Genomic DNA, 23,576 nt, shown 5'->3' on the forward strand with positions numbered 1-23,576 from the left:
AGGGGGGAAGGGGGTAGGGGGAGGGGAGGGAGGGGGATCTCCCCTTTTCCCAGTACCCCTCTTTCCCCGTTGGGCTCGTCCCCGTAGGGTTTCCATTGTAACCGGGAGGGGGGGAGGGAGGGTGGAAGGAGGTGGGAGGGGGAGAGGGATGGAAGGGTGGAGGGAGGGGGCAGGGAGTGGGGGAGGGTGGGATGGAGGGAAGGAGGGAGGGGGGGAGTTAGGGGCTGTGTGATGATGGAGGTTGGGATTGAGGGGGGAGGGAGGGGGGGAGCGAGTGGGGATGGAGGTGGGAAGGAGGGGGGAGGAAGGGGTTGAGGGGGGAAGTGGAACCTCCCCTTTTCCCAGTACCCCTCTTTCCCCCACCACCAAGCCCCCTCCGCAACGACCCCTGTTGTCCCCCTCCCCAGTCCCCATTCTCAGACCCCCCCCATTCTCTCTCTCCCCCAGACACACTCTCAGTGCTTTTTTCGAAACACTTGCCCCGGTGGCCCACGAGCATAGGGGCCCAATGCTGATTTCTGTATGTTAAGTGACTTGCAATAAAAAAAAATACTTTAAAAAAAGATAAGTGCTTTTTAAGTGCTTGTTTTGAAACATTCGCGGTCACATAGTGCTTCTCACTGCGATCTGTTAGTGGTGCTTTTCGAAACAATGTAGCACCCATCTCAAACAAGCATTGGGAGGATGGGAGGGAGGGAAGGGGAGGGAGGGAGGAGAGAGGTGTGGAGGGAGGGGGGAAGGGGAGGGGGGAACGGGGGAAGGGGGAGGGAGAGGGGAGGGAGGGGGGATGGGATGGGGGAAGGGGGAGGGAGGGGGACCTCCCCTTTTCCCAGTACCCCTCTTTCCCCGTTGGGCCCGTCCTCGTAGGGTTTCCATTGTAACCGGGAGGAGGGGAGGGAGGGAGGAGGGAGGTGTGGAGGGAGGAGGGGAGGGGGGGAGGGGAGGGGGGAAGGGGGAGGGAGAGGGTTAGGGGGGAGGGGGAGGGGGGAAGGGGAGGGAGGGGGACCTCCCCTTTTCCCAGTACCCCTCTTTCCCCGTTGGGCCCGTCCCCGTAGGGTTTCCTTTGTAACCAGAAGGGGGGGAGGGAGGGTGGAAGGAGGGGGGAGGGGGAGAGGGATGGAAGGGTGGAGGGAGGGGGGGGAGGATGGAGGGAAGGAGGGAGGGGGGGGAGTTAGGGGAGGAGGGGTGAGGGAGGTGGGGAGGGAGTTGGGGAGGAGGGGGGAGGGAGTGGGGATGGAGGTGGGAAGGAGTGGGGAGGAAGGGGTTGAGGGGGGAAGGGGGGGAGGGAGGGAATAGGGGCCCCATGCTGACCTGTGTATGTTAAGTGACTTGCACAACTTTAAAAAACTGGCAGTTGCTTTTCGCAACAATGTTGCAACAATCTCACACAAGCATTGTGACGTCACAAGCTGAAGATGTAAATTTAAAACCGAGCTGATCTCTCATTGGTGCACGGGTGCCATTGTGACATCACGCGCTGAAGCCCCTTCAAGAAAAGGGTTAGAAATGAAAATTTAAACTTTAATATCTCTCTAGCTTTAAAAAGGTAGCTTCAATTTGAACGAAAGTACTTACAATAGTTGCCCACGTTAATGGTGAATATGGCGGTACAAAAATCGTAGCGCTTTGGTGTAACTTCAGGGAGGAGTAGGGTTTGTAAGTTATGGACAGAAATTCTTCGGAATCTTCCGTACATACACATATACATACATACATACGGAATGTTGGACCGCAGAGTTTTAGTAGTATACTAGACCGAGTGGGCCCGTTGGGCCCGTCCTCGTAGGGTTTCCATTGTAACCGGGAGGATGGGAGGGAGGGAAGTGGGAGGGAGGGGGGGAGGGGAGGGTGGAGTGGAGGGGGGAGGGGAGGGGGAAGGAGGGGAGGGGGATGGGGAGGGAGAGGGGAGGGAGGGGGGTGGGGGGAGGGTCTATTTTACTTTAAAATAAACAGCGTTCTTTGTTGAAAAGGAAATAAACTTATCTATAGAGCATCAGCTTTTTTAAAATAAATAAAATCAAACTTAATGAAAATCACATTCCTCATTTTAAATAAATGTCTTTGTTATAAATGAAATCAAACAGCGGGAGAGGCGACGGCGACTACACCTCCCGGCGGTCAGCGCTGCTGGGACGGGAGGGAGGGAGGGATGAGGGAGGGAGGAGAGTGGGGAGGGAGGGGTACCTCCCCTTTTCCCAGTACTCTTCTTTCCCAAACCACCAAGCCCCCTGTTGTCCCCCTCCCCAGTCCCCATTCTCAGACCCCCCCATTCTCTCTCCCCCAGATACACTCTTACTCTCCCCCCCCCTTTCCCCAGCACACCCCTTTCCCCGTTGGGCCCGTCCTCGTAGGGTTTCCATTGTAACCGTGAGGCAGGGAGGGAGGGGGGAGGGAGGGAAGAGGGAGGTGTGGAGGGAGGAGGGGAGGGGGAGGGAGGGGGAGGGGGGAAGGGGGGGAGGTGGAGGGAGGGGGGAGGGAGAGGGGGAGGGGTGGGGGGAAGGGGTGAGGGTGGAAGGGGGAGGGAGGGGGACCTCCCCTTTTCCCAGTACCCCTCTTTCCCCGTTGTGCCCGTCCTCGTAAGGTTTCCATTGTAACCGGGAGGGGAGTGGGGGGGAGGGAAGGGAGGAGGGAGGTGTGGAGGGGGGAGGGGAGGGGGAGGGGGGAAGGGGCAAGGGGGAGGGAGAGGGGAGGGAGGGGGTAGGGAGGGGGGAAGGGGGGAGGGAGGGGGACCACCCGTTTTCCCAGTACCCCTCTTTCCCCGTTGGGCCCGTCGTCGTAGGGTTTCCATTGTAACCGGGAGGAGGGGAGGTAGGGAAGGGGGAGGGAGGGAGGAGGGAGGTGTGGAGGGAGGAGGGGAGGGGGAGGGAGGAGGGGAGGGGGAGGGAGGGGGAAGGGGGAGGAGGGAGAGGGGAGGGAGGGGGGTAGGGGGGAGGGAGGAGGGAGGTGTGGAGGGAGGAGGGGAGGGGGAGGGAGGGGGGAGGGGAGGGGGGAGGGAGAGGGGGAGGGGGAGGGAGGGAGCGTGTAAGGGGGAGGGAGGGGGACCTCCCCTTTTCCCAGTACCCCTCTTTCCCCGTTGGGCCCGTCCTCGTAGGGTTTCCATTGTAACCGGGAGGAGGGGAGGGAGGGAGGAGGGAGGTGTGGAGGGAGGAGGGGAGGGGGGAAGGGGAGGGAGAGGGTTAGGGGGGAGGGGGAGGGGGGAGGGGAGGGGAGGGAGGGGGACCTCCCCTTTTCCCAGTACCCCTCTTTCCCCGTTGGGCCCGTCCCCGTAGGGTTTCCTTTGTAACCAGAAGGGGGGAGGGAGGGTGGAAGGAGGGGGGAGGGGGAGAGGGATGGAAGGGTGGAGGGAGGGGGGGAGGGATGGAGGGAAGGAGGGAGGGGGGGGAGTTAGGGGAGGAGGGGTGAGGGAGGTGGGGAGGGAGTTGGGGAGGAGGGGGGGAGGGAGTGGGGATGGAGGTGGGAAGGAGTGGGTAGGAAGGGGTTGAGGGGGGAAGGGGGGGGAGGGAGGGAATAGGGGCCCCATGCTGATCTGTGTATGTTAAGTGACTTGCACAACTTTAAAAAACTGGCAGTTGCCTTTTGCAACAATGTTGCAACAATCTCACACAAGCATTGTGACGTCACAAGCTGAAGATGTAAATTTAAAACCGAGCTGATCTCTCATTGGTGCACGGGTGCCATTGTGACATCACGCGCTGAAGCCCCTTCAAGAAAAGGGTTAGAAATGAAAATTTAACTTTAATATCTCTCTAGCTTTAAAAAGGTAGCTTCAATTTGAACGAAAGTACTTACAATAGTTGCCCATGTTAATGGTGAATATGGCGGTACAAAAATCGTAGCGCTTTGGTGTACCGTCAGGGAGGAGTAGGGTTTGTAAGTTATGGACAGAAACTCTTCGGAATCTTTGCGTACATACACATATACATACATACATACGGAATGTTGGACCGCAGAGTTTTAGTATTATATAGATAGATAGACTAGACCGAGTGGGCCCGTTGGGCCCGTCCTTGTAGGGTTTCCATTGTAACCGGGAGGGGAGGAAAGGGGGAGGGTTGGGGGAGGGAAGGGGGAGGGAGGAGGGGAGGGAGGGGGGTAGGGGGGAGGGAGGGGGGAGAGGGGGGGATGGGAGGGGGGAGGGGAGGGGGGAAGGGAGGGAAGGGGGGGAGGGAGAGGGGAGGGAGGTGGGTAGGGGGGAGGGAGGGGGACCTCCCCTTTTCCCAGTACCCCTCTTTCCCCGTTGGGCCCGTCCTCGTAGGGTTTCCATTGTAACCGGGAGGAGGGGAGGGCGGGAAGGGGGAGGGAGGGAGGAGGGAGGTGTGGAAGGAGGAGGGGAGGGGAGGGAGGGGGGAGGGGAGGGAGGGGGGTAGGGGGGAGGGGGAGGGAGGGGGAGGGAGAGGGGGGAGGGGAGGAGGAAGGGGGACCTCCCCTTTTCCCAGTACTCCTCTTTCCCCGTTGGGCCCGTCCTCGTAGGGTTTCAAGGAGGGGGGAGAGGGATGGAAGGGTGGAGGGAGGGGGGTAGGGATTGGGGAGGGAGGGATGGAGGGAAGGAGGGAGGGGGGAGTTAGGGGGGAGGGGGGAGGGAGGGGGGAGGGAGTTGGGGAGGGAGGGGGAGGAGGGGGGGAGGGAGTGGGGATGGAGGTGGGAAGGAGGGGGGATGAAGGGGTTGAGGAGGGAAGGGGGACCTCCCCTTTTCCCAGTACCCCTCTTTCCCCGTTGGGCCCGTCCTCATAGGGTTTCCATTGTAACCGGGAGGGGGGAGGGAGGGAGGAGGGAGGTGTGGAGGGAGGAGGGGAGGGGGAGGGAGGGGGGAGCGGAGGGGGAAGGGGAGGGGGAAGGGGGGAGGGGGGAGGGGAGGGAGGGGGAACTCCTCATATCCCAGTACCCCTCTTTCCCCGTTGGGCCCATCCCCGTAGGGTTTCCATTGTAACCGGGAGGGGGGGAGGGAGGGTGGAAGGAGGGGGGAGAGGGATGGAAGGGTGGAGGGATGGGGGGAGGGATTGGGGAGGGAGGGATGGAGGGAGGGGAGAGTTAGGGGGGAGGGGGGAGGGAGGGGGGAGGGAGGGGGAGGAGGGGGGGAGGGAGTGGGGATGGAGGTAGGAAGGAGGAGGGATGAAAGGGTTGAGGGGGGAAGGGGGACCTCCCCTTTTCCCAGTACCCCTCTTTCCCCGTTGGGCCCGTCCTCATAGGGTTTCCATTGTAACCGGGAGGGGGGGAGTGAGGGAGGAGGGAGGTGTGGAGGGAGGTGTGGAGGGAGGAGGGGAGGGGGAGGGAGGGGGGGAGGGGAGGGGGAAGGGTAGGGGGAAGGGGGGAGGGGTTAGGGGGGAGGGGAGGGAGGGGGACCTCCCCTTTTCCCAGTACCCCTCTTTCCCCGTTGGGCCCGTCCCCGTAGGGTTTCTATTGTAACCGGGAGGGGGGAGGGAGGGTGGAAGGAGGGGGGAGGGGGAGAGGGATGGAAGGGTGGATGGATTGGGGGAGGGAGGGATGGAGGGAAGGAGGGAGGGGGGGAGTTAGGGGGGAGGTTTGAGGGAGGTGGGGAGGGAGGGGGAGGGAGTTGGGGAGGGAGGGGGAGGAGGGGGGGAGGGAGTGGGGATGGAGGTGGGAAGGAAGGGGTTGAGGGGTGAAGGGGGACCTCCCATTTTCCCAGTACCCCTCTTTCCCCCACCACCAAGCCCCTCCGCAACGACCCCTGTTGTCCCCCTCCCCAGTCCCCATTCTCAGACCCCCCCCCATTCTCTCTCTCCCCCAGACACACTCCAAGTGCTGTTTCGCAACACTTGCCCCGGTGGCCCACGAGCATAGAGGCCCCATGTTGATCTGTGTATGTTAAGTGACTTGCAATAAAAAAGACTACTTGAAAACAGTGGTTTAAAGTGGTTTAAAGTGCTGTTTTTGCTACATTCGCGGTCATTTAGTGCTTCTCACGACCACGGTTATTTAGTGCTTCTCACTGCGATCTGTTAGTGGTGCTTTTCGAAACAATGTAGCACCCATCTCAAACAAGCATTGGGAGGATGGGAGGGAGGGAAGGGGAGGGAGGGAGGAGAGAGGTGTGGAGGGAGGAGGGGAGGGAGGGGGAAGGGGAGGGGGGAACGGGGGGAAGGGGGAGGGAGAGGGGAGGGAGGGGGATGGGATGGGGGAAGGGGGGAGGGAGGGGGACCTCCCCTTTTCCCAGTACCCCTCTTTCCCCGTTGGGCCCGTCCTCGTAGGGTTTCCATTGTAACCGGGAGGAGGGGAGGGAGGGAGGAGGGGAGGGGGGAGGGGAGGGGGGAAGGGGGAGGGAGAGGGTTAGGGGGGAGGGGGATAGGGGAGGGGGGAAGGGGAGGGGGGAAGGGGAGGGAGGGGGACCTCCCCTTTTCCCAGTACCCCTCTTTCCCCGTTGGGCCCGTCCCCGTAGGGTTTCCTTTGTAACCAGAAGGGGGGAGGGAGGGTTGAAGGAGGGGGGAGGGGGAGAGGGATGGAAGGGTGGAGGGAGGGGGGGAGGGATGGAGGGAAGGAGGGAGGGGGGGAGTTAGGGGAGGAGGGGTGAGGGAGGTGGGGAGGGAGTTGGGGAGGAGGGGGGGAGGGAGTGGGGATGGAGGTGGGAAGGAGTGGGGAGGAAGGGGTTGAGGGGTGAAGGGGGGGGAGGGAGGGAATAGGGGCCCCATGCTGATCTGTGTATGTTAAGTGACTTGCACAACTTTAAAAAACTGGCAGTTGCCTTTCGCAACAATGTTGCAACAATCTCACACAAGCATTGTGACGTCACAAGCTGAAGATGTAAATTTAAAACCGAGCTGATCTCTGATTGGTGCACGGGTGCCATTGTGACATCACGCGCTGAAGCCCCTTCAAGAAAAGGGTTAGAAATGAAAATTTAAACTTTAATATCTCTCTAGCTTTAAAAAGGTTGCTTCAATTTGAACGAAAGTACTTACAATAGTTGCCCACGTTAATGGTGAATATGGCGGTACAAAAATCGTAGCGCTTTGGTGTACCGTCAGGGAGGAGTAGGGTTTGTAAGTTATGGACAGAAACTCTTCGGAATCTTCCGTACATACACATATACATACATACATACGGAATGTTGGACCGCAGAGTTTTAGTAGTATATAGATAGATATGATGTGGTGTTGTATGTTATGTTTTGGGGAGGGGGGGGTGGGAGGGAACGGGAACTGTAACATTCTCTCTCCAGAACGGAGACGCGACCTTTGTTCTGTGTCGTGTCTCCGTTCCCGCTGCGGCCTACCACCGGCCATGCACCTGGGCTCACCACCTGCCCGGACTCACCACCTGCGGCGCTGGCTGCCTGCGAATGCTGCGGGAGCGGCTGCGACTCGTCTCCGGAGGCTCCGGCGCGGGCCGCGTGGACGTCGGAAGCCCGCAGGCCCCTGGGTGGGGGCCGACATCGGGAGCTCCGGCAGCGGCAGAGGCAGCGTGTTCGCCCGCCCCGAATCGCGGGGCTTGGGTCGGCCCGCCGCGGACCTTTCACCATCCGGCGCGGCCTGAAATAGGCCGCGGGATTTTTCACCGCCCAGCGGGGGCTTCAATATCGGGAGCCCCGACCGCCCCGACATGGCAACTCCAACAGCCTGACCGCGGGACAAGACGGCAGGGAAGAGAAAAAGACATTCTGGCCTTCCATCACAGTGAGGAGGGACTGGAGGAGACTCACTGTGATGGATGTTTCTTTTTGTTTGGTGTTAGTTGTGATTGTATGTGTTATTGCATTTTTATTGATTAATCTTATTGGTCTTATTGTTCAACTGCGGGTAATGTTTCATTTTACTACACATTTATGTGTATGTAACAAATAAACGACTATTGACTATTGACTATTGATAATCGGGCATGGGTTTCTAGGTGACATTCATCAATCAAAGAAGCCAGGCGGAGGCAAACTCCAAAAATATAAAATCTCACCATCTCCTCTTGATGTTCAATTGCATTACATTGCTTAACTACCCAACGTCAGCATCCTATTGGGTCACCTTTGATAACTTAACTGAACCAGCCACATTAGTCTGATCTATTCATGTAGCTATAATACTAATGAGTGACTGACCATCTGCTTTCCGTCAGCTGCAAGGCCATTATTAGCAGATAGGCTTTGCTACAAAAGGCTGGCTTCAAAATATTGTCTAGTCTGCTCCAAAGTGTGAAAACAACACAAGAACTGCCCCAAGAGGATTGGTTCATTCATAGAGCATTAGTTATTCAGTCCTGATGGTATCTTCTCATAAATTGCACTTACAAACCTCTTCCGGAACTCTGAAAGGTCATGGAAAACTGCACAGATGCAGAAGGATCTCCTTCAAAGAGGTTGTCAGATTATTCTGGATTCTTTTTGTGCTTGGAAATATCTTGGTGACAGATGGTGCTTAAAAACTAGATATGTGCTTTATAGCACCTTTGCTAGTACAAAGCATGAGGATTTTAGAGCAAGCCCATCAACTTCAACTTGTACTCCATCCATTGCACCCTGTTCCAACTCCACCACCTCCCCATAGCTTGTTGCTTGTGGTAAGTGGAGTGAGTAACGCAGTGAGATGGAAAGTAGATTGATCCCTTCTCTGTGACCTTGTGAACTGTTCTCCTCGGGAAGCCCTATAGAAACATACTGAGGTAACGCACATAACAGAATCTGAGAGATGTTACCGGGAGACCACTGTCGTACAGAGGTGTAGTTAGTTGCCTGTTGGCACCATAGTCCAATTAAGAACCAACTTCATGGAAGAGTGAGAAAAGAGTAGAAGACAGGTACTGGCCTGCAGATTCACCACCTGCATGACCCTCGCCAGTGGGGACCACGGAGTGGCAGTCCTGGGTGAGTCCTACAATGCAAGTCAACGACTTCAGATTTGGGGAGCCCCCTCCAGCTTTCATCTTTCCCTTTCTACAGTTAGCTTCCTTTGCCTGCATCATGAAGACATTGATTAAATAGCTAACCATTTCCCTAAGGTTTGGCAATGTTACTGGTCATTGTGCTTTCTTGATCAAGTGGAAGAACATGCAGCATGTAGCTGGATAGTAAGAGGATATCTTGGGGCCACCTTCCATTCGTGAGAGTTGTAAAGATGGTGAAATGCCATGCTTGATGTTGGGTTGCTTGTGCAGCATTATGTTTTAGAATAAGAAAACATCTTGTGTGATTAATTGAAGTTTATCTTTGTGTTACATATATGACATTGCAGTACATCGATGTTGAACTTCTTCCTCACCTGGGAGAGTGGCTATTTTATTGAAGAAACCATCCATTTAATCATATCTTCCCAGACAGGTCTAGTTGCAGCTTACTGCGGATGGCACACCCCCCTCATCTTAGAGTGATGCACCTTCTTGCCACCACTTCCCATATCAATGCACCCTGGGCTCTCTCAGAAAAGGAAGCTGTTCTGAAATAACTGAGTGAATAAGTGCTGCAGGTAATAGATTCCCATCAAAGGGTAAAGATCAAATATGACACCCAGTGAAATAGTGTTGATAGATAAATAATAATCCCCCAAAATAATGCAAATAACTCATTGTTGATAGTGGATCCCTAAGCTCTGGTGTTTTTCTTTAAATTCGTCCCCATCCAATTAACAGTGGATTAATCCCATTACTTATACCTGCACTCAAGAATGCATTACATGAGAACTGTTCAAACACTGCTTACCTGTGCGGCCTTCTCCAACTCCAACTTAGTGTGTGAAATCTTCATCTGCATCTCTTGCAGTTGGTCCTGCAGCTGGGCATTCTCTCTCTGAAGTTCTTCATATAACTACAGAGCAAAATGAACCTCAAAGTGTTCCAATCAGCAACATCTTTACATTAAGAACCGCACAGATAGACAGACTAGATCCAATGTAAAACAAAGTTGCTGGAGTAACTCAACAGGTCAGGCAGCGCCTGGGGAGGGAATGTGCATCCCCTCCAGATGTTGCCTGACCCATTGGAGTACTCCAGCACTTTGTGTATTAGATTTTTAGATTTAGAGATACAGCGCAGAAACAGGCCCTTCGGCCCACCGGGTCCGCGCCGCCCAGCGATCCCTGCACACTAACACTATCCTACACCCACTAGGGACAATTTTTACATTTGCCCAGCCAATTAACCTATATACCTGTACGTCTTTGGAGTGTGGGAGGAAACCGAAGATCTCGGAGAAAACCCGCGCAGGTCACAGGGAGAACGTACAAACTCTGTACAGACGTAGTCAGGATCGAACCCAAGTTTCCAGCGCTGCATTCACTGTAAGGCAGCAACTCTACCGCTGCGCTTCCGTGCCACCCTGACCCGTATTGCTCAAGATTGCAGCATCTGGGGTTCTTTGCATCTCCAGAACCAATATAGTTTGTTGAATCTAGCGTAAGGAGTGGCAAAGTTGAGCAATACCTACAAAACTAAAGCTGATTTTGTTTAAAGAGTTAAAAAGGTATTGAGCCCAGGAATTAGATGGAATGCAGATCAGATACAAGGAGCAGAACAGTTCAGAGGCTGAATTCATGTAACATAAGAATTAGAAAAGAACATCAGTGAAAAGGGTAATAAACAGATGGAAACTATATTCAGTGCTCTCCATAATGTTTGGGACAAAGACCTATCATTTATTTATTTGCCTCTGTACTCCACAATTTGAGATTTGTAATAGAAAAAATCAAATGTGGTTAAAGTGCACATTGTCAGATTTTAATAAAGGCCATTTTTACACATTTTGGTTTCACCATGTAGGAATTACTGCAGTGTTTAGGCATAGCCCCCCATTTCAGGGCACCATAATGTTTGGGACACAGCAATGTCATGCTAATGAAAGTAGTCATGTTTAATATTTTGTTGCATATCCTTTGCATGCAATGACTGCTTGAAGTCTGCGATTCATGGACATCACCAGTCTTCTCTGGTGATGCTCTGCCAGGCCTGTATTGCAGCCATCTTTAGCTTATGCTTGTTTTGGGGGCTAGTCCCCTTCAGTTTTCTCTTCAGCATATAAAAGGCATGCTCAATTGGGTTCAGATCGGGTGATTGACTTGACCACTCAAGAATTTACCATTTTTTAGCTTTGAAAAACTCCTTTCTTGCTTTAGCAGTATGTTTGGGATCATTGTCTTGCTGTAGAATGAACCGCCAGCCAATGAGTTTTAAGGCATTTGTTTACCCTTGAGCATATAGGATGTGTCTATACACTTAAATTCATTATGCTACTACCATCAGCAGTTGTATCATCAATGAAGATAAGTGAGCCAGTACCTTCAGCAGCCATACATGCCCAGGCCATATCATCCCCACCACCGTGTTTCACAGATGCGGTGGTACACCTTGGGCAGTTCCTTCTATCCTCCATACTTTACTCTTGCCATCACTCTGATATAAGTTAATCTTCGTCTCATCTGTCCACGACCTTTTTCCAGAACTGTAGTTGCTCTTTTAAGTACTTCTTGGCAAACTGTAACCTGGCCATCCTATTTATGCAGCTAACCAGTGGTTTGCATCTTGCAGTGCAGCCTCTATATTTCTGTTCATGAAGTCCTCTGCGGACAGTCCACACCTGACTCCTGAAGAGTGTTTCTCATCTGTCGGACAGATGTTTGGGGATTTTTCTTTATTATGGAGAGAATTCTTCTGTCATCAGCTGTGGAGGTCTTCCTTGGCCTGCCAGTCCCTTTGCAATTAGTAAGCTCACCAGTGCTCTCTTTCTTCTTAATGATGTTCCAAACAGTTGATTTTCGTAAGCCTAAGGTTTGGCTGATGTCTCTAACAGTTTTATTCTTGTTTCTCAGTCTCATAATGGCTTCTTTGACTTTCATTGGCACAACTTTGGTCCTCATGTTGATAAACAGCAATAAAAGTTTCCAAAGGTGATGGAAAGACTAGGTGCTGAGAGGCATTAAGGAGGCATTTAAACACACCTGAGCAATTACAAACATCCGTGAAGCCATGTATCCCAAACATTATGGTGCCCTGAAATGGGGGGACTATGTATAAACACAGCTGTAATTTCTACATGGTGAATCCAAAATGTATAAAAATACCCTTTAAGAAAATTTGACAATGTGCACTTTAACCATGTGATTTTTTTTCTATTACAAATCTCAAATTGTGTACAGAGGCAAATAAATAAATGATGGGTCTTTGTCCCAAACATTATAGAGGGCACTGTATAAAGTTGTAAAGGATACCAGGAGACAGGCAAAATTAGGAAGGCAATAATAAGGGGAGGAATCTGGGCAAATTAAGGAGTGGGCGAGCAATAGAAATAGTAAATAGAGGAATTTACTAGGCAAGGGCACTAACATTTTACATGAAAGCACTGAAAATTAGGACAAGGAAGTGGTAGTTTCACAACTTCTATAGTTGAGTCCAGATTTAATTCCAGATATATTTAACAAAATAGAGTCTGCAATCAATAAAGAGTTGAGTTGGGGGAAAGGTAGCAATCTAAAGGTGCAATGGGAGAAGGCGAATTGGAGAGGGTGGCAATAAATTAGGGTGTTAGGGATGGACACTATGAAGTAGATGCATTAGAAAGGGACAAAGTGAAATGTAAAGTTAGGGAAGGAAATTACTTAACAATAGAATTAGGGTGAGGGAAGGGACAAATAAATATGATGGTTAGAAGGAAATGCTGTCAAATGAAAAACTGGGGAGAGAATCAGCAGTTTATAGAGAGCATTTGGGTTTACCAGTAAATGGGGCATTTGGGGCATAAATGATTAAATTAGAGGCAGCCATCAGTAAATGGGGAATCTGGTGGGCACATCGTTAAATGGTAGGAGGGCACGAACAATTAAGAGGACTGCAACTAATGGATGATTACAAGAGGAAACTAAAATAGAATGTGGGAACGGGTAAAATGAGCAGTGGAAGGAACTAAAAAACAGAATATTAATAGAAGAATAAGTAGCAGTGGGGCTGGGGAGGTCAGAATTAAATAAGGCTTTTAGTGATTCAAGGAATTAGAAGAAGAAATTAGTAAATTATTGAATTAGGATAGAGAATATTAAATCGGGAGTTAGGAGAGATGGTGTAAATAGAGTGAAGGGAGGTATGGGTAAATGTGAGACCTAGGGAAAGCATCAAATGATTGAGATATTCAAAGGCTTGCATTTTAGGGAAATTAGGAGGTGGTACATTTAAATGGTAATGTTAAGAGAGGGCAAACAAGAGAGTTAGTAGAATGCTGGGTTGGAACAATTGAAAAGAGCAATTGAAAGGAGCTGCAGAGGTGGAATGTTGGTAAGGATTACACTTCGCTGATTAAGTGTTAGTCAATCACTATTGGTATAGGAGAATCGCAACCTCAGTCAGTTGAAAAAAACGAATCAGTGGACATCAGTGATGGGTAGCCATGCAGCTACAATGCAATTTAAACACTACCTCCTGAACGGAGAACTGCAATTTAAAATGTACCTTTCTGTAGCCTTGTCTGTCACTGTCACTATCGAGCCGACCAGCCCGTACAGAATGTAGGCTTGTGTCCGAATAGCTCATTCCTCTGTTTGATTGGTTTCCTTGACTTCTTGCTGAGGTATCTTCCCTGTAACTAAAGTCAACACATAGGTAACAACAAATACTTACAATTCACTAAACACATTAGTGTGCAAAATTAGAGCACATGGTATTAGGGGTAGGGCATTGACATGGATAGAGAACTGGTTAGCAGAAAGGAAGCAGAGAGTGAGAATTAACAGGTCCTTTTCAGAATGTTAGGAGGTGACTAGTGGGGTGCCGCAAGGCTCAGTGCTGGGACCCCAGTTATTTACAATATAAACGATTTAGACGAAGGAATTAAATATAACATCATCAAGTTTGCAGATGACACAAAGCTGGGTGGCAGTGTGAGCTGTGAGGAGGCTGCAGGGTGACTTGGATAGGTTGGGTGAGTGGGCAGATGCAGTATAATGTGGATAAATGTGAGGTTATCCACTTTGGTGGCAAGAACAAGACGACTGATTATTATCTGAATGGTGTCAGATTAGGAAAAGGGGAGGTAAACAAGAACAAGGAGTCCTTGTACATCAGCCACTGAAAGTAAGCATGCAGGTACGGCAGGCAGTGAAGAAAGTTAATGACATGTTGACCTTCATAGCGAGAGGATTTGAGTATAGGAGCAAGGAGGTCCCACTGCAGTCATACAGGGCCCTGGTGAGTCCGCACCTGGAGTATTGTGTACAGTTTTGGTCTCCTAATTTGAGGAAGGAGATTCTTGCTATTGAGAGTTCACCAGATTATTTCCCGGGATGGCGGGACTGACATATGATGAAAGAATGGATCGATTGGGCTGATATTCACTAGAATTTAGAAGGATGAGAGGGGATCTTATAGAAACATATAATGTTCTTTTGGGATTGGACAGGCTAGATGCAGGAAAAATGTTCCCCATGTTGGGGGAATCCAGAACCAGGGGTCACAGTTTAAGAATAAAGGGTAGACCATTTAGGACTGAGATGAGGAAAAACTTTTTCAGCCAGATAGTTGTGAATCTGTGGAATTCTCTGCCACAGAAGGCAGTGGAGGCCAATTCACTGGATTTATTCAAGAGAGTTAGATCTAGCTCTTAGGGCTAATGGAATCAAGAGATATGGGGAGAAAGCAGGAACAGGGTACTGATTCTGGATCAGCCATGATCATATTGAATGGTGGTGCTGGCTCGTAAGGCCTATTCCTGCACCTATTTTCTATGTTTAAATAATATAAAAACAAATGCCTCAAGTTGCATCTTTGCAGTCCAATCAAACACATTTATGGTTGAGCCTGATAAGGTATTGGATAAAGTCATAGTCATGGAGTCATACAGTGTAGAAAGAGGCCCTTTGGCCCACACTGACTAACATTTCCCATCTAAACTTGCCTCACTTGCTTGCATTTGGCTCTTATCCCTCTAAACCTATCCTATCCGTGCACCTGTCTAAAAGATCAAATGTTTGATCAAAGCTGTGGGCTTCAAGGAAAGTCCTAAAGAGAAAAAGATCCCAAGAGATATCGGGAGGAAACTCCAAACACAGGATCTCACTTCTCGAGGTCTGGTTATCAATGATGACAAGGTTAAAATAGGGAGGAGGGGAGACTATTCAAACTGCCAGAAAGAGAACAGATATCCCAAAATATTGTTGGCTAGAAACGCTCATAGAAACGAGGGCTCTAGAAACACAGACAAGTATTTTAACATTGAGATGTTGTTTAAATAGCAAATATGGATCAACAAGCACAGGGTGAACACAGCTTGCCTAAAGTTAGGACAAAAACAGCAAAGTTTTGAATGATCTGAGAATCTAGAAGCAATGAAGGACAGAGGGAAGTAGTCCAGGAATGGGAGAGGTTGCAATGGTGCACATATTTGGTCAAAGTTCATGATATCAAATGTCACCCCAATCTTGAGAACTGTATGCTTAATTTCAGACCATATTCACAAATAGGATGGCATCAGGGGGCGTGGCTGTGTTCTGCAGCTGCGGCTCACCGGCAGTCTCTCTGTTTTTTGGGGGGTTTTTTTTGTCATTGTCGTTGTTAAATGTACGTTTTGTTTTATTTTTAACTCTGTGTATGTAGGGGGGTGGTGGGGGGGTTGGGGGAAACCTTTTTTCAAATCTCCTCCTCAACGGAGATGCGACCTTTACCGTGTCGTATCTCCGTTCGCGCTACGGCCTAACATCGTGGAGTCGGCGGCCTCCAGCTGGGATCGACCTCAAAGACTCCGGTCGCAGGGCCTGGACTTACCATCTCGGAGGCTTCGGCCGTGGGCCCTGCAGACCGCAACATCGGGGGTTCGCAGGTCCCTGGCTGGCGACCGGCTTTTGGGAGCTCCAGCCGTAGCAGCTTCGACCGCCCCGAAGCGCGAGGTACGATCGACCCGCTCGCAGGCCCTTCATCGCCCTGCGTGGCTCGGTCGCAGCACTTTCCATCGCCCGGTGGGGGCTCAGGACTTTCATCGGCCTGCTCGGCTCGGCCCTGGGACTTTCCATCGCCCGGTGGGGGCTCAGGACTTTCATCGGCCTGCGTGGCTCGGCCCTGGGACTTTCCATCGCCCGGTGGGGGCTCAGGACTTTCATCGGCCTGCTCGGCTCGGCCCTGGGACTTTCCATCGCCCGGTGGGGGCTTCAAAAAGTTGGGAGCCTCGATCACCTCGTGGCACCACGGGAGAAGAATGAGGAGGAGATAAGACTTTGCCTTCCATCACAGTGAGGGTATGCCTAGAGCAATCACTGTGATGGATGTTTTGTGTAAAAAATTATATCTGTGTGTCTTGTGTTTTTTAATGTCTACTGCTGGACCCTGACGTGAGAGGACGCTGGCGTTGTGTATTCGCCGCTTTTCCGTCAGGATAGTTTGTCTGTTTGTTTCTATATTAATTGTTTTTGTAAAGCGCTTTGAGCATGCGATAAGGCGCTATATAAAATAAATGGATTATTATTATTATTATCAGCGAGTAGGGATTAATGATGAGGACTTTTTTAATGGATTTGACTGCTCGTTCCACTCACTATTTTAATCCACTTAATTGGTTTAAAGATTCTGCAGCTTTATTATAAAGAACGTCACCTAGGATATTGGTAGAAAATCTCCCAACTATGTGTAGCCAGCAGATAAACACTCAACATCTAAGAAATTACGAGAACCCATTCATTCACAGACGATTTGTTCAATTTCACCTGATTGTTATTCCTAATGAAACAAACTCAATCACCATCATAAGTTTATAAAATGGCTGCCATAATAGTCTACAGATTTCAGAAAGAAGTGGACAAATATACAGTTCGACATGGCATGAGGCATTCAAACTGAAAATAATTTACCAAAATAACGATGATCAAGTCTAGAGCTCCATTCCCAAGCACACCACCCCATGTTTAATCGACCTACTATGATAAATTAGTGGATCTCACCCAGGGCACCAGTAGGAAGTCGGCAGTTAGCCTCGGGCCACCTGAGCTTAGGAAGAGTAAATCAGCTGGTGACCCCTGCTAGAGAGAGTATCTGCTATTGTTCAATGAGGACTGATTTAATCATGGCTACCACAGGATGGAAAATGGAAGACCAGACTCCTTACCTTGACAGATTATCAGCCTGCAAAAAAAAAAGTTTTTTAAAAAATCAGCCAAGTCATCATATACAGACAAACCTTTTCATTCTCCATTCATTACCACCCTGTCCTCCCTTGAAGCATCATTCCTGGGTTGCAGAAGTGGGAGGGATTCATAGAAACATAGAAAATAGGTGCAGGAATAGGCCATTTGGCCCTTCGAGGCAGCACCGCCATTCAATATGATCATGGCTGATCATCCAAAATCAGTACGCTGTTCCGGCTTTCTCCCCATATCCCTTGATTCCATTAGCCCTAAGAGCTAAATCCAACTCTCTCTTGAGAACATCCAGTGAATTGGCCTCCACTGCCTTCTGTGGCAGAGAATTCCACAGATTCACAACTCTCTGGGTTAAAAAGTTTTTCCTCGTCTCAGTGCTAAATGGCCTACCCCTTATTCTTAAACTGTGATCCCTGGTTCTGGACTCCCCCAACATCGGGAACATTTTTCCGGCATCTACCCTGTCCAATCCTCTAAGAATTTTATATGTTTCTATAAGATCCCCTCTCATCCTTCTAAATTCCAGCGAATACAAGCCCAGTCGACCCATTCTTTCACCATTCATCAGTCCTGCCAACCCATTCACAAATGCATACCTGTCTCTTCTGTGATCCCACCACATCCTCACCATCTGACTGATCTTGGTCATTCTCATCCTGGAAAAAGAGAAGTTGTATAAACACAGGAACATTCTAGAACATGGCCACAATCCATTACCAGAACTGTCTTACCCATACAATACGAAAGAACTTTATTTATCCCAGGAAGGAAATTGATCTGTCATGGACTGCATCAGAGAATTAGAAACATGGTATGCAAGTGCATCCTTGTTATTATCCCATCCAATTAGCTCATTTATCCAGGCAATGTTCATTCCCTGTAGTTTACAAATGTAGTAGGAAATGATTGTTCAGCTGTAAGAGAAAGCACTCCACTGCTGAGTGCACAGTTGACAGCCTTTGAATAGAAGTGACTGGAGAATATTGCTGGTAAGCACCAGTAAGAAAAATAAAGTACTACTGTTGGAAATGCATTCCCACTTCCATAATAATATTGAATCGACATCTAAGAAGCCATTAGCCCGACACTTATTAATGCTTAAATGTAGAAACAAAGAACTGAAGATGCTGGTTTATACCATAGTTAGACACAAAGTGCTGGAGTAACTCAGCGGATCAGACAGCATCACTGAAGGAAAAGGATGTGTGACGTTTTCGAGAAGGGTCTCGACCCGAAACGTCACCCATCCTTTTTCTCCAGAGATGATGCCTGACCCGCTGAGTTACTCCAACACTTTGTGTCTATCTTACATATTCATGCTTCACAGGAGTTTCCTTATTCCCCACTATTTCATCTAATCCTGTCAGCATTCTCTTATAAAAAGAGACGCAAAATACAGAAGTAACTCAGCGGGTCATGCAGTGTCTCTGCAGAATAATGTAGGCATATCCTGAAGAACTTGTGTCAGCATTCTCTTATGTTCCCTATTCTTTCAGGTGCTAAGGTTTTTTCAGATTACATTGTTTTCCTCAAGTATTTACAATGGTGCATTTCACATTCTTTCTTCCAGTTTTGCTTTGATTTCCAACTCAATTTATTTGAGACTCAAGACAAAGAGTGGCAATAAAGGGGGCTTTTTCTGGTTGGCTGCCAGTAACTAGTGGAGTTCCGCAAGGGTCGGTGCTGGTGCGCCTAGTCTTCACGTTGTATATTAATTATTTGGACGAGGGTATTGAAGGCTTTATGGCAGATGGAATGTAGTGTAGCAAAGTGTGGAATGATGCATTTTGGTAGTAGGAATAAAGGCATAGACTATTTTCTAACTGGGGAGAGAATCCAGAAATCGGAGGTGCAAAAAGGGCCTTTGGTGCAGGATTCCCAAAAAGTTAATCTGCAAGTCGAATCGGTAGTAAAGAAAACAAACTCATTGCTGGCATTTATTTCAAGAGGGCTTGTATACAAAAACAAGGATGTAATGTTGAGGCTCTATAAGGCGCTGTAAGGCAGCATTTGGAATATTGTGAGCAATTTTGGGCACCATATCTGAAGAAGGATGTGTTGGCTCTGGAAAGGGTCCAGAGGAGGATTACAAGAATGATCCCATGATGAGCGCTTGTTGACACTGGGCCTGTACTCGCTGGAGTTTAGAGGAGTGAAAGGCTTGGATAGAGTGGATGTGGGAGAGTCTAGAACTAGAGGTCATAGCCTCAGAATTAAAGGATGTTCTTTTAGGGATGAGGAGAAATCTCTTAGTCAGAGGGTGGTGATTCTGTGGAATTCTTTGCCACAGAAGGCTGTGGCGGCCGTCAGTGGATATTTTTAAGGTAGAGATAGATAGATTCTTGATTATTACAGGTATCAGAAGTTATGGGGAGAAGGCAGGAGTATGGGGTTAGGACAGAGAGATAGATCAGTCATGATTGAATAGCGGAGTAGACTTGATGGGGCCGAATGGCCTAATTCTACTACTATTCCTTATGACTTTCTTTTTCACGCATCTTTTTTTGCGCGTTTTATATGAAACACCATGCGTAACATCATAGATATGTTTTGTCCACATGAACATACACAGTCTTTATTTAATATCTCAACTGGAAAATAATGAATTTCCCTTAATGCAGCAGTCTTTCACTGGTACATTCAAAATTATGTGACGATTATAATTTAGAGTGGGCTTTTAAGACTCAGAGCTGCCAGAAAATTGATCCCAGTGATATTTGTAATTGGTAAACATAATTTTGTAAAAGTGAAGTATGTCACTTTTAACCTTTAAATTTGTCAGATTTTTATTTTTAGATAACGGAAATCAATATTCACAAACAAAATTAAATGTTTGATTCAATGGCTTCATTGTTATTTTAAGTTGTCAAGCTCTCCTGTCTGTCAAGATTGGCAATTTCCACATTCGATACATTCCTATTGACATTTGACTAGCCATTACCTTGCTTTTAATTTATCCACTAACTGTGCTGAGACTTCCAAGTCCCTCTACTATTTTGAACAACGGGATATTTGCAGCCTAGCTTTTACCACAGATCAAAGTGATATGGGAGAATGCCGCCAGACCCACCAGAAGGCCCGGCCCGCCCACACAGAGAGGAAGGAGTCAGACAGGGGGCCGGTAAGCAGACCAGCTACAGGAGGGAGGGCACTTCCTCGATGGTGAAGTGGGCCGCTGGAAGCCCTGCAAGAGCCCGAGGCTCGGATGAACTGTGCGTTGTTCCAAGAGGCCGAGTGCGTGGACTGAACGCGGCCTACAACGGTGGAGGCGTTGCAAAGGACACCGCGGCTATGCTTAGCCTGGCCAACCGTGCAATGCCACCGGGACAACAGGCCTGCGTGGTCAGGCCATGAGCCGTGCATTTACAACAACTGGGACTTGAAAATGGTGCCAAATCTGGCGCCTCTGTATACTGTCTCAGTGAACTACTACTATCCACTTGTACTGTATCTGAGGTGCTTATCTAAGGTGATGCCTATACTGAATAGTTTACAAAAGTGAATGTGGATGCACCAAAAGGTACTTGCCATTGTCTATGCAACAATCACCAGAGTATTCTGTAAATTCACTTTCAGTTCAAACATGCTGTGTATTCCTTTTATTTTCCTTGTCACTCACTGAGTGCTCTTCAGAATTAAGCAGATAAAGTACCTAACTGTTGCCCTTGCCCCACCCCCACCCCCATCCCAATTTGGTTGACCATTTCTCTCTGATCCTAATTCAGCTTCTATATTCTCAGATTACAGCCAGCTCCTCAGATAAAATAATTAATAGTCATCAAGCTGTACAGCAAGAAACAAGCCTTTTGGCTGATTTTGTCCATGCTGACCAAGTTGCCATACTTGACTCCTATTTGCTTGGATTTGGCTCATTGCCTTCTAAACCCTTCCTATCCATATATCTGTCTAAATATAATTTAAAACCCAATTGTATCTACTTCTATAGCTTCCTGTGGCAGTTCTTTTCAGATACGGACTACCCACCGGGTGAAAAAATTGCACCCAAGGTCCCTTTGAAATCTCTCACATTAAGCCAATGCCCTCTAGTTTTTTAATCTTTTACCATGGGAAAAATACTGAGCGTACACTTTCTCCATGTCCTTCATGATCGTGTACATCTCCAAAAAAAAAATCTTTGATTATCCAGCTCTCCTTTAACTAAAGCCCACAAGCCCAAGTAACATCCTGCTGAATCTCTTTTGCACCCTATCCAACTTAATGACCAGAACTGCACAGTACTCCATGTATATCCTCACCAATCTATGGAGATCTTCACCACATCAATAATAAAATAAAAATTATTACAGTGTAAATGACTGCAATGATTTGCGATTATTTGTTTGTTGGCCGTGGCTCTGCTGGAGAAACCCGGTCTTTGAGAAACCCCGTAATTGACAGTCTAAAATTCACTCGAGTACCCAGGGTACTTACATCTTGTGATAGGGAATGCACTCCTGTCGATCTTCGCTTCCCCCTCGGCCGTCTCCGGTCTCTTGTACCGGACCTTCTGAAAGAAGAATCATCTGATTCCTTCTCCTCTTCTTTAGCTTTCTCCAATTCTGCGGGACAGATCTAAACTGTGATTAGTTGTTCAGAAATGGTCAGCATTCAACATCCATACACTCTCAGCACCCAACTACAAGGTTCCCTCGAAGGTAACCCATTCCAACCATAAACAACTAGCACAATGCAATAGATCTCGGGCTCAGAGGTAAATAGCACCCTGCATGTTAACAAGGAAGACCCAGAGTAATGCAATATCTTACTAACCAAAGAAAATTGGTACCCAGTTACAGCACCCCTCTTCCCCCCAATGATAGCCTTCCCCGCTCCTCTGTCCCAGAAGCACGTTCATTGCAATGTCATGGGGACCACTCAGCCAAACTCAGTGACAATGGTCTTCACCTAAAGATAAAGACACGTGCTCAGGTGCAGGAAACGACGTAGGTTTTCAATAACCAAGTGGTCAGCCTTCATGTTTGAGTAGCAACCAGCTGTTCCATGATAGCGATGATCACAGACGAGTCTGAAACCATTTGTTTGCTGACATCCAACCTGCTGGAGTCGTTAGATGCTGATAAACAGCGGTAACTGGTAGATTTACCCCTCTAATCAAAGCTTCTGTAAACAATATGTCAACAATTGCTTCTGTAAACAAGATTCTGTATATTTCTTAATCTGCTCTAAAATCAGTACAGGTTGTATTCTGAGTCATTTCAGTCAGAATAAATCTTCCAGGGATTGGTAAATATTTATTAACACCACAACTTTAACATTTTAATCACAGAACTTTGCCTCTTTACAGCTATTTCTATACAATAGTATCCAGCAGGGATGATTCAGAGATGGAACAAATCTACACAAACGTCAGGCAGAGAATTTAATTGGCCAAAAGGCGACCCAGTGCTATAGATTTAAAACATATTCAAGCCCAAAAATATTAAGGTCAACGATCTTTAATTTTTGGTGCACAAAATGTCTCCAGCACCAGGGGAATTCCACAGGAGATTGAGCACTCTGATTTGGATACACCACTCTTCCATCCCTTGCTGACTCTCACTCAAAAGGTATCAGATGATTGCAATCCAAGTACATCTATATTAAGGCTATTTATAAGTTCTCAATTGTTCCAGTTATGAGCCAAAGTTTAAAACAGGACCTTCCCTTATTGTTGACTGTAACTATACTGAGGCTGTTTTTACTCATTGACATACAACAAGTTTGTGGATGATCAGCCATGATCACAATGAATGGCGGTGCTGGCTCGAAGGGCCTAAAGGCCTCCTCCTACACCTATTTTCTATGTTTCTAAGTTCTGCCCAGCATTGATTTCTCTTTATAGCAAATGCTTTGAAATGTGAGAGAAACTTCATACAACAAAGTTCAATACAACAGGTTTAGAAGTAGCAGCAGGTAGAAAATAAGCATACTCCTTTAAGAAGTTTGTCAATACCTTTGTTGTCGAGCGGCTGTATGGCATTGTGGCAGGTGTAGCTGGGGACAGTTGAACGATTGGAATCTGAGGAATAGGAGGTTAGACCCAGCAGATCTGCTTTCTGTAGGTTGGCTAATCGTGAACGCCAGTTCTTCTCCTGCATTAGACAGCATCATAGGGGGTGACTAAATAATGGCACTTTGAGGCACAGCATGCACATTGAAATAAAGACACCAAAATCGCAAGCAGGGCTCATGGACAAGAACACAAGGGGGAGAAAAGTGAATTAACATGTGTTCTGAAAAAAATTGAAAGAGGAGACCAACTAACTCCTATGATCAAGCACAGTGTGGCAGCTCTGCATCTGAACTCTATCCACCTTTGAACTGTGTTTCTACTATCTTTGTGTGGGCAACAATGCGTCCCATCGTGAATCTGGAATGGCCCAGCTCTCATTAAGATTTTTCTCACAACAACTGTATTTCACTTAATTTTACTTCTGCTATTTTTCAAAGGATTCAACAAAGGACAAAGCCTTGGGAACAATGCAAGGGAAGAAGTGATAAAGTTCAGAATGACATCATCTGAAAGTTGTCAAAGAG

The 23,576-nt window shown here is 48.4% G+C and overlaps 1 protein-coding gene across 5 annotated transcripts in view; it reads right to left on the reverse strand.

Moving 5' to 3' along the window:
• LOC144602266 (protein phosphatase 1 regulatory subunit 12A-like) overlaps positions 1–23,576 on the reverse strand; it is a 150,050-nt gene that overhangs the window by 20,133 nt on the left and 106,341 nt on the right. For all 5 annotated transcript variants that reach the window (XM_078415153.1, XM_078415152.1, XM_078415155.1 and 2 more), the window contains 6 exons: positions 22,993–23,131; positions 21,471–21,598; positions 17,636–17,695; positions 17,006–17,022; positions 13,369–13,501; positions 9,638–9,742 (listed from right to left, as the gene is read on the reverse strand). In XM_078415153.1, the coding sequence (XP_078271279.1) occupies positions 9,638–9,742; positions 13,369–13,501; positions 17,006–17,022; positions 17,636–17,695; positions 21,471–21,598; positions 22,993–23,131 (582 nt within the window). The remainder of the gene's footprint in view (positions 1–9,637; positions 9,743–13,368; positions 13,502–17,005; positions 17,023–17,635; positions 17,696–21,470; positions 21,599–22,992; positions 23,132–23,576) is intronic.

This window comes from Rhinoraja longicauda, chromosome 18 (genome assembly GCF_053455715.1).
Source record: "Rhinoraja longicauda isolate Sanriku21f chromosome 18, sRhiLon1.1, whole genome shotgun sequence".
In the NCBI taxonomy this organism is placed as follows: Eukaryota; Metazoa; Chordata; class Chondrichthyes; order Rajiformes; family Arhynchobatidae; genus Rhinoraja; species Rhinoraja longicauda.